The sequence below is a fragment of the Anomaloglossus baeobatrachus genome, chromosome 3 (assembly GCF_048569485.1).
Source record: "Anomaloglossus baeobatrachus isolate aAnoBae1 chromosome 3, aAnoBae1.hap1, whole genome shotgun sequence".
Lineage (NCBI taxonomy): Eukaryota > Metazoa > Chordata > Amphibia > Anura > Aromobatidae > Anomaloglossus > Anomaloglossus baeobatrachus.
In genome coordinates, this window is record NC_134355.1 from 642053460 (window position 1) to 642065358 (window position 11899).

At 44.4% G+C, this 11899-nt stretch overlaps 1 protein-coding gene across 2 annotated transcripts in view; it reads right to left on the reverse strand.

Moving 5' to 3' along the window:
- LDAH (lipid droplet associated hydrolase) overlaps window positions 1-8088 on the reverse strand; it is a 339733-nt gene extending 331645 nt beyond the window's left edge. For both annotated transcript variants that reach the window (XM_075341150.1, XM_075341149.1), the window contains exon 1: window positions 7978-8088. In XM_075341150.1, coding sequence (XP_075197265.1) covers window positions 7978-7982 — 5 coding nt within the window. In that variant the 5' untranslated portion in view covers window positions 7983-8088. The remainder of the gene's footprint in view (window positions 1-7977) is intronic.
- Between the last annotated feature and the right edge of the window lie 3811 nt (window positions 8089-11899).

The following is an 11899-nucleotide window of genomic DNA, read 5'->3' on the forward strand; positions in this document are numbered from 1 at the left end:
GAAAGTGCACACTCCCAGCTGCAATATGAGAGTTTTCACATCCAAATCGGAGAAAGGGTTTAGGAATCATAGCTCTGTAATGCATAGCCTCCTCTTTTTCACGGGACCAAAAGTAATTGGACAAGGGACTCTAAGGGCTGCAATTAACTCTGAAGGCATCTCCCTCGTTAACCTGTAATCAATGAAGTAGTTAAAAGGTCTGGGGTTGATTACAGGTGTGTGGTTTTGCATTTGGAAGCTGTTGCTGTGACCAGACAACATGCGGTCTAAGGAACTCTCAATTGAGGTGAAGCAGAACATCCTGAGGCTGAAAAAAAAGAAAAAATCCATCAGAGAGATAGCAGACATGCTTGGAGTAGCAAAATCAACAGTCGGGTACATTCTGAGAAAAAAGGAATTGACTGGTGAGCTTGGGAACTCAAAAAGGCCTGGGCGTCCACGGATGACAACAGTGGTGGATGATCGCCGCATACTTTCTTTGGTGAAGAAGAACCCGTTCACAACATCAACTGAAGTCCAGAACACTCTCAGTGAAGTAGGTGTATCTGTCTCTAAGTCAACAGTAAAGAGAAGACTCCATGAAAGTAAATACAAAGGGTTCACATCTAGATGCAAACCATTCATCAATTCCAAAAATAGACAGGCCAGAGTTAAATTTGCTGAAAAACACCTCATGAAGCCAGCTCAGTTCTGGAAAAGTATTCTATGGACAGATGAGACAAAGATCAACCTGTACCAGAATGATGGGAAGAAAAAAGTTTGGAGAAGAAAGGGAACGGCACATGATCCAAGGCACACCACATCCTCTGTAAAACATGGTGGAGGCAACGTGATGGCATGGGCATGCATGGCTTTCAATGGCACTGGGTCACTTGTGTTTATTGATGACATAACAGCAGACAAGAGTAGCCGGATGAATTCTGAAGTGTACCGGGATATACTTTCAGCCCAGATTCAGCCAAATGCCGCAAAGTTGATCGGACGGCGCTTCATAGTACAGATGGACAATGACCCCAAGCATACAGCCAAAGCTACCCAGGAGTTCATGAGTGCAAAAAAGTGGAAAATTCTGCAATGGCCAAGTCAATCACCAGATCTTAACCCAATTGAGCATGCATTTCACTTGCTCAAATACAGACTTAAGACGGAAAGACCCACAAACAAGCAAGACCTGAAGGCTGCGGCTGTAAAGGCCTGGCAAAGCATTAAGAAGGAGGAAACCCAGCGTTTGGTGATGTCCATGGGTTCCAGACTTAAGGCAGTGATTGCCTCCAAAGGATTCGCAACAAAATATTGAAAATAAAAATATTTTGTTTGGGTTTGGTTTATTTGTCCAATTACTTTTGACCTCCTAAAATGTGGAGTGTTTGTAAAGAAATGTGTACAATTCCTACAATTTCTATCAGATATTTTTGTTCAAACCTTCAAATTAAACGTTACAATCTGCACTTGAATTCTGTTGTAGAGGTTTCATTTCAAATCCAATGTGGTGGCATGCAGAGCCCAACTCGCGAAAATTGTGTCACTGTCCAAATATTTCTGGACCTAACTGTATATATATATATGCGTGTGTACAGTGGGTATATATGTGTGTGTATATATATATATATATGTATATATATATATATATATATATATATATATATATATATACACACACACAGAATATACCGTACGTGTGTACAGTATACATGTGTGTGTACAGTGTATATATATATGTGTGTATAGTATATATGTGCCGCCCCTGTGGAAGCAGCCGGGCTGCTCGGATCCGGGTTCTCGGTGGTTCGAGGGTCTCCGGCCTCGGGGGTCGTGCGGCCACTCAAATGAAGGGAGGTATTTACAAGGGATAATATAGAGTTTGTGATGCCACCCGTGGTGCACGGTAATTTGGGAAGTACCGTCGCTGCCGTTGGGGAGTACCCGGGGGTGATGAAGTGGGGCAGCAAGGTGTTGTAACCCTCCACGGTTAGGGGAAAAAGCCCCGGGACTCGGTGTTTGGGGGGAATGCCGTGGTGTGCAGAGGGGTCACTCTGGTACTCACACAGTCCATTAAGCAGACACAGACAACTGGTAAAACAAGTCTCTGGACCTCGCTGCCACTAAGGGGAGCTAGTGTGGGTCCCGTCCCCAATCGTGTTGCCTGGTGATCCGTGACCTGCCTCCTGGCACTAAGTTTACTTCTCTGGTGGTCCGGTAGTGTGAAACTTGCCGGGTCCAACTTCCCACTATGGCTAAGTGTGGGAGCTTGCTCTCAGGGCTCACACTTGGGATTTGCTGGACCGTTTTGAATGGAAAGTCCTATCCCCCTCGTTGCGCTAGTACCCTGATTTTGGAGCGGTTGGGAACGAATCTTGAAGGCTCCGTTCTCCTTGGGTAAATTATCGGGTTGCCTGAAGCTACTCCCCGACCTAGGGTCTACGTAACCCGTTGTGCCTCGGTCCCGGACCGGTGATGGTGCAAGGCTGCCAGCTGTCCTCCTTGACAGATCCGTGCCCCTTGCCACGATCCCCTGCGACCAGGAGTCCAACTTCTCTAGGCCCAGACCACCATCTGCAACCTAGACAGTTTTCCAGGAGCCCCGCTCCTGAGCTCCTCTCACTTTCACTACTCGCTCTACACTCTTCCTGACACTCCTCACCTCCCCCTCCTAACCCCCCAGGTGGGCGACTCTATTCCACTCAAGCCCGTCCACTGGTGGGTGTGGTGCAGGGTGTATCTAGGATTTGATTAGCCGATGGAGGCAACACCATATGGTTAGGGACCCAAAACCAAGAAGGAGGCGGATACTGCACGGGAGGGTAGATTGTGCAATACCTTGTGACGACCTGATAGTCCAGGGGCGTCACATATATATACTACAGTTCAAAAGTTTAGGGTCACTTAAGATATTTCCTTATCCTTTTTCAATGAAGCTAATATTAAATTAAACAGAGATACACTCTATACATTGTTAATGTGGTAAATGACTATTCTAGCTGCAAACATCTGGTTTTTAATGCAATATCTACATAGGTGTACAGAGGCCTATTTCCAACAACCGCCACTCCAGTGTTCTAATGGTACATTGTGTTTGCTGTGTTAGAAGGCTAATGGATGTTTAGAAATCCCTTGAAAACCCTTGTGCAAGTATGTTAACACAGCTGAAAACAGTTTTGCTGATTAGAGAAGCTATAAAACATCTTACTAGCTTACTTTGAGCTAGTTGAGAATCTGGAGCATTACATTTGTTGGTTCCGTTAAGCTCTCAAAATGGCCAGAAAAAGAGAACTTTCATGTGAAACTCGACAGTCTATTCTTGTTCTTAGAAATAAAGGATGTTCCATGCGAGAAATTGCTAAGAAACTGAAGATTTCCTACAACGGTGTGTGCTACTCCCTTCAGAGGAGAGCACAAACAGGCTCTAACCAGAGTAGAAAGAGAAGTGGGAGGCCGCGCTGCACAACTGAGCAACAAGACAAGTACATTAGGGTCTCTAGTGTGAGAAATAGATGTCTCACAGGTCCTCAACTGACAGCTTCATTAAATAGTACCCACAAAACGCCAGTGTCAACGTCTACAGTGAAGAGGTGACTCCGGGATGCCGGCCTTCAGGGCAGAGTGGCAAAGAAAAAGCCATATCTGAGACTGGCTAATAAAAGGAAAAGATTAAGGCGCCGCTCACATCAGCGGTATTTTGCCGCAGGGCCGGATCCGGTACAAATGTGTTTCAGCTCAATTCACCTCCAATGGAGTTGTGGCGGGATGCGGTCACATGCACCGAATGTGAATGCATGTTGCCGCGATTCCATAGGAAATGAATGGAGCTGAAACACATTTGTACCGGATCCGGCCCTGCGGCAAAATACCGCTGATGTCAGTGCGACCTTATATGGGCAAAAGAACACAGACATTGAACAGAGGAAAATTGGAAAAAAGTGTTATGGACAGAAAAATTGAAGTTTGATGTGTTTGGATCACACAGAAGAACAGTTGTGTGAAGCAGAAAACTGAAAAGATGCTGGAAGAGTTCCTGACGCCATCTGTCAAGCATGGTGGAGGTAATGTGATGGTCTGGGGTTGCTTTGTTGCTGGTAAAGTGGGAGACTTGTACAATGTAAAAGGGATTTTCAATACGGAAGGCTATCACTCCATTTTGCCATGCCATACCCTGTGGACTGCGCTTGATTGGAGCCAATTTCATCCTACAACAGGACAATGACATAAAGCAAACCTCCAAATTATGCATGAACTACTTAGGGAAGAAGCTGGCAGCTGGTATCTATCTGTAATGGAGTGGCAGCCCAGTCACCAGATCTCAACCCTATAGAGCTGTTGTGGGAGCAGCTTGACCGTATGGTACGAAAAAGTGCCCATCAAGCCAATCCAACTTGTGGGAGGGGGAAGCATGGGGTGAAATATCTCCAGATTACCAGCTACAATGCCAAAGGTCTGCAAAGCTGGAATTGCTGCAAAGGAGCATTCTGTGACGGAAGCAAAGTGTGAAGAGAAAATTATTATTTCAAGCAAAAATCATTATTTCTGACCTCGTCACTGTCTGGACGATATTCTCTATTCATTATGCAACTCATGCGATAAATAAAAGTATGATTTTTCATGGAAAAGACAAAATTGTCTGAGTGACCCCAAAGGTTTGAATTGTAGTGTGTGTATGTGTGTGTGTGTGTATATATATATATATATATATATATATATATATATAAATATATGTGTGTACAGTATATGTGCACAGTTTGTATATGTGTACAGTGTATATATGTTTACAGTGTATGTGTACATTTTATACATATATATACGGTATGTGTGTGTGTATTGTGTATATATCTGTACAGTGTGTATATCTAATATATAAAGCTGAATGTGTGTGTGTGTGTGTGTGTATGTCCGGGATTGGCATCTGCACCGTCGCAGCTACAGCCACAAAATTTTGCACACTCACACGTCTGGACCCCGAGAGCGTCATAGGCTATGTTGTGAGGGGAAATTTTAACCCCCCACGTGCGTTCCAATTTACCAATCAATTTTGCCCCTATCTACATAATGGGGAAAAAGTGAAACGAAAAGTGTATCCGCACTGTCGCATTTACAATCACGAAATTTTGCACAGACACCTCATGTGACCCAGGGAACGCCGTAGACTATGTTTTGACAGGAAAATGTAACCCCGCGCTTTACAGTTACTCTCCAAAAAACATGGCTCCATTAAAGTAAATGGAGCCTGGAACTACAGGTTATTAGTAGGAGCTGTGATTGGTTGCTATAGGAACAAAAGACATTTAGGCTTTGTGCCCATGCTGCGGAAAATGCGCGGATCTTGCCGCGGATTTCTCGCGGAAAAGCCGCAGATTTTCCAGAAATCTGCAGCACAGCTACTCCCCAGCCATTTCTATGGCATTTGGGAAATGCTGTGCCCACGCTGCGGATTTTTCCGCAGCGGAAATGGTGCGGATTTTCATGCGGAAAAATCTGCAGCATGTCAATTATTGTTGCGGATTTCTCTGCAGGGTCCCATATACTTACCTGCCTCACCGGAGTCACTTTCTCCGTCCGGTGTACAGCAGCGCGGTGAATCCAGGTACAGGAAAGAAGAGGTGGGCGGAGCCTGCACGAGCTCCAGATATGTGACAGCCGGAGCTAGTTCAGACCCGCCCACCTTCTCCTGAAGATGCTGACAGAGTGACCCGGCTGCCGGAAAGCGAGGTGCTGCATGATGGAGGTAAGTATGAACTCCCCCGATCACTGCAGCACTTGTTCTGCATTGAGGATGAAGTGCCGAAGCCATGGTATTGTATCCTCAATGCAGAATACCCGCACCATATCCACACGACATTCCGCAGCATGGAAACAGACAGAAGTTGTGGTGCTGTTTCCTGGAAGCACCTGCGGAATGTCCTGCGGATATATCCGCAGGACACTGTCCCCATGGGCACATAGCCTCATAGTATAAGAAGCTTATATGTGAGGTAATAAGATGTCGGTGGGGAGACGGATAGAGAGAGACAGACAGGGAAAGAGACAGACAGAGATATACAGGGAAAGAGACAGACAGAGACAGATGGGGAAAGAGACAGACAGACATGCAGACAGGGACAGAGACAGGCAGACAGGGAAGGAGGAGACAGCCAGAGAGACAGACAAAGATAGATGGGGAAAGACACAGACCGTGATAGAGACAGATGGGGAAACAGACAGAGAAATAGAGACAGACAGAGACAGGCAGACAGGTAAAGAGACAGACCTGGAAAGAGAAAGAGCACATTACTTTGCCAATTTAGTTAAATCTGTGTGGAATATCTGTGGTGTTGAAATATATGTTGTGAAATGCTTCTATTAGCTTAGATTTTGCCTTTTAATAATTACATTTCTATCTATTTGTTTTGTGGTTTTTGTGTGCAGAATACATTTTTGTTAATACATTCTATTTTGTTAACAACAGTTATTAACCCGGGCGAAGCCGGGTAGTACAGCTAGTATATATGTATATATGTGTGTGTGTACAGTATATGTATATGAACAGTATATGTATGTGAACAGTGTATATATATGTACAGTATGTGTACACTATAAAACATGTGCATATTATATGTGAACAGTATATATATATATATATATATATAATGTACAGTATGTGTACAGTGTGTGTACAGTATATACATCTGTACAATATATATGTGAACAGCATATATATAGGTACAGTATGTGTACAGTGTGTGTGTACAGTATATATATATATATGTACAGTATATGTGAGCAGCATATATAGGTGCAGTATGTGTGTGTACAGTATATATGCGTACAGTGTGTGTGTACAGTATGTGTACAGCATGTGTGTGTACAGTATATATATATATGTACAGTATATGTGAGCAGCATATATAGGTACAGTATGTGTACAGTGTGTGTGTGTACAGTATATATGTGTACAGTGGGTGTGTGTACAGTGTATATATATATATATATATATATATATATGTACAGTATATGCGAACAGTGTATATATATATATATACATATATATATAGGTACAGTATATGTGTACAGTGTGTGTACAGTATGTGTGAACAGTATATATATATATATATATATATATATATATAATATGTACAGTATATGTGAGCAGCATATATAGGTACAGTATGTGTACAGTGTGTGTGTGTGTGTACAGTATATATGTGTACAGTGGGTGTGTGTACAGTGTATATATATATATATATGTACAGTATATGCGAACAGTGTATATATATATATATATACATATATATATAGGTACAGTATATGTGTACAGTGTGTGTACAGTATGTGTGAACAGTATATATATATATATATATATATATATATATATATATATATATAATATGTACAGTATATGTGAGCAGCATATATAGGTACAGTATGTGTACAGTGTGTGTGTGTGTGTACAGTATATATGTGTACAGTGGGTGTGTGTACAGTGTATATATATATATATGTACAGTATATGCGAACAGTGTATATATATATATATATATATATAGGTACAGTATATGTGTACAGTATGTGTGTACAGAGATATATATATATATATATATATATATATATATATGTACAGTATATGTAAACAGTATATATATGTACAGTATATGTAAACAGTATATATATATGTACAGTATATGTAAACAGTATATATATGTACAGTATATGTAAACAGTATATATATGTACAGTATGTGTGTACAGTATACATGTATCTCTGCTCTTGTGATACGGGCCCGGCTCATTGCCCTGACATGCTCTCCATACGGCTGACATTGACCTCTGGCCGCAGACTGATAAATCTCCATCTAACACGTTGCTGACAGCCATCAATCACGATGATTGACAGTTTCTCATCCAAGCGCAGTGCGGCAGCTGCGGCCAGTGCACGGGCAGGAGCGCTGCTCCCCGGGCCGCACAGGACAGAGCACCGGCCCATGTCCCCGGGGTTGTGGCTGTGCTGTACCTCATACAGAACCGCAGCGGCTCCTGTGATGTCAGTCCCGCATTCACACACACAGGAACAGAACCACGAACCGGCCGAGTCCCTGAAGGCTCCGCCCCTCAGACCCGACGTCATCACGTCACGTTAAGAGAGAAACTGAAAGTCTGTGGTGGGCGGGGTCTGAGCGCTGACAGGCGGCCATGTTTGTTGCTGGCAGATCGGGAAGTGATTACGTCATGACCCATGCGGATATTTCACTTGATCCTTTTCTGCCTGATAAATTTCCATTGGTTTATAAACTGTTCTGCAACAATTTGCTCCTCACTTTAAGTGGTTGCTATTGGCAACAGCGTTATTTTTAGCAGCCACTAGTTTTATACACCAAGTTTAACCAGCAGTGAATTTAAAGTTTTTGTTTTAGTGTTTTTTGGCCCTTCCGTTTATTCCTTTCTTTACGTTTTCTGCATGGGGTTGATTCAGTTTATTGTTATGGATGACACAATTCCAAATATATATATATATATATATATATATATATATATATATATATATATATATATCTCCTTATTTTTTTCTTTATACTCACATTTGTTTTTTTATTATCATTATTATTATTTTTATTTTAGCTATTTTTTTATTTTTAAATTATCCATTTTTTTTCTTTTTTACATGTTTGAACCCCCTTGAACCCCCGGGGGTTTCACAGAATTTCATAACATTGAATTGTGAAAATAAAAAAAAAAATTACCACAAAATTGTTACTTCCACCAGGTAGCTTTTTTTCACAAGGGTAAAAGGAAAAAAATCCACCATAAAATTTATTATGCAATTTCCCGAGTACACCGATACCTCATATGTGGTGGAAATCTACTGTTTGGGTGCACAGCAGGGCTCGGAAGAGAAGGAGCGCCATTTGACTTTTTGAATGACGCCATGTCGCATTTGGAGACCCCCTGAGGTGCCTAAACAGTGGATCTCCCCCACAAGTGACCCCATTTTCGAAACTAGACCCCTCAAAAAATGTATCTAGATGTTTGGTGAACACCTTGAACCCCAAGGTGCGTCACCAAATTTTATAACAATGAGTGGTGAAAATGAAAAAATAAATTTTTAACCGAAAACATGTTGCTTTAGCCCTAAATTTTTGAAAGTCACTGGGATAACAGAAAATAATACACCATACAATTTTTTGTGAAATTTCTCCTGAGTACGCCAGTGCCCCATATGTGGTCAAAAACTGCTTATGAGGTACAGTGTAAAGTGAAGAAGGGAAGTAGCGCTATATTGAAGTGCAGATTTAATTGGAATGGTGTGGGCGTGCCATGTCACATTGGCAGAGCCCATGAAGTGAAATAACAGCAGAAACCCTCACAAGTAACCCAATTTTACAAACTGCACCCCTCAATGAATTCATCCAGGGGTGCAATGTGCATATTTACCCTACAATTGTGCCACAAGATGCTTCCTGGATGTCGGTAGCCGTGTCTTCGACTGCCTGGATGTCGGCAGCCGGATTTTCGGCTGCTTGGGGTCGGTAGCCTCTTTGCCTCTGGTCTAGTCCCAGGCCGGGACAGGTGGACCTGCGATCGGGGGTTGCTGATAGCTTGGTGGGGCCTGGAGGATGTCATCGATGGCGGGGTGACTGGGATCCCTGCTTCCTCTGCTACAGGCTCTTCCTCCTCCACGATTGGCGGCTCCAGTTCTTCATGGGCCCGCATAGCTTTCACTGTCCTCATCATGGACACCTCCCAATCATGGATGGCGTTTAACAGCACCCTCCGCAGCATCCGACTCATCCAGGCTACCTCCGCTTCCATTTCTCTGGCGCTCCAGAATAGAGGGCGCACCGGTGTTGCCCCGGACGGCCAGGGTTTGCCATTGTCGACACTCTGCACCTCAAGTGGTCCCAATACGTCTGCACTTCTTGAACTCCTACATGCGACTCCCTTGTTAGTTTCATTTCTCTTTTTCTTGCTTGTGAGGGGGCGTGCTTTTACTTTTGCGCCACTCTCCCTGCCAACCCACGAAGGGCGGGCATTCGTCAGCCACTTGATGTTCTGCAATGGCCATCGTGTGTAAATTTTTAATTAAATAGTCCTTTAAGCTCTCAGTCCATAAGACGCACAGTACCCTTTAGCATTGGAACAGAATCCTGTTCATGACGCCAAATTGTAGCACCCATGGGGAAAGGGGTTAACTTTACTCGTCGCTGTGATGTAGGGTATGGGGATGTCATGGGTGTCCCTGCCCGGCTTCATGGCCACAAGGTGTACAATAAAAGGGGGTGATGAAGAAGGATGTTTGTGAGTTTGTCTCGTAACGCCACGTGTGGTACGCGGCCAGGGTATAGCCATCGCTGTGGGTGATGTCCTCCGGGTCTGATGGTGTCGCAGCAAAGATGGTTCTGCTCACCACAGGTGGAGCGGGCCCCGCGGAGGATAAAAGGGCTGTAGTGATGGCCGTTGGCGCTGAAGCGCGGGTGACGGTGACGGCAAATGAGAGGCAGAGTCGGCTGCTGCAGTTCCAGATCTTTTAAATCACAGTTAAAGTGCAGGTTCAGGGTACCGGTCTCTGCCATGATGGGCCCCAGCCAATTCCGGATCCTTTGGAGGTTAGTAACAGTCTGGTAGTCCGTGAAACCTTCCTTCTTGTGCTTTTAAAGATGAACCCCTGTGCCCTAAAGCTACTTGGAGATCTCGGTATTTGTAGGTTTTAGCTTCCGTCCTGTATGCAGGTGACGCAGGTCCGCAATGGGGTCAGACTCCTTGCTCCCGACCCCGGTCCCTATGTGCCACTGTGCTCCGGGAACTGTTGGTGGCCAGAGGGACGTACAATTCCCCTGTCCTGCAAATTCTAGTGGTCCAACGTAGAGTATGTTCCACCTTAGGGCTCTGCACCCTGCACAGCGCCGGTTTCCAGGGAGCAATGAAGCTCACCCCTTGGCAACTGTATTCTCCTTGGTCCCACAAGAGCTACCGAGAAACCCATCTGCTCCTTTCCTCTCCTACCGGAGAACTCCTTTCCTGTTGTGTTGGCTCCTAACTCCCCCTGGTGGCCGCTCCTCCCCCGGTTCCCTGTCACTAGTGGGTGGCAGCCCCCCATGTTTGGAGACTACCTTAAGACCCGACCCTAGCCCGGTCCCCAATGGGGAGGGCAACCTGTGTGTATGAGTTTGTGTGTTGTGGAACCGCTACCGACCTCCTCTGGATCCAGCATGAGTACCGCACCTTAAGTGAGGTGCAGTACCATGTGGCCACTAAAGCCTCAGGGGCGCCACACCCACATAAAGAAAAGTTAGAAAGTGGTGGACAATCCCTTTAACACTGTGTTCACACTACTGTTAAACCCTTTAGTTGCCTCATTCCGTTATAGAGACGATGGAGATCAGATTCATTATTAGATGCACAAGAGCAGAGTGTCTCCACATTCTGTCAAAATCCTATGATATTTAATATGTAAATACTTGTTCTTATAAGTCCAATTGAGGCTGTCTCCTCAGCTTAAATTTTTGACATTAGGCCTTTGGCGGGTGTAAGTCGTGTACAGGGTGGGCTCCCTTATCTCCTCAGTGCTCCTCTGTTGCCAGTCATCTTATCATTGCTCATATGTTCTCAGGCCGTTTCTTCAGTGCTCTTCTCTGTTCCCAGACCATGTCCTCAGTGCTTCTCTCTGCTCTCATGCCATGTCCTCAGTGCTCCTCTCTGCTCTCAGGCCATATCCTCAGTGCTCCTCTCTGCTCTCAGGCCATATCCTCAGTGCTCCTCTCTGCTCTCATGCCATATCCTCAGTGCTCCTCTCTGCTCTCAGGCCATATCCTCAGTGCTCCTCTCTGCTCTCATGCCATATCCTCAGTGCTCCTCTCTGCTCTCAGGCCATATCCTTAATGCTCCTCTCTGCTCTCAGGCCATATCCTCAGTGCTCCTCTATGCTCTCATGCTATATC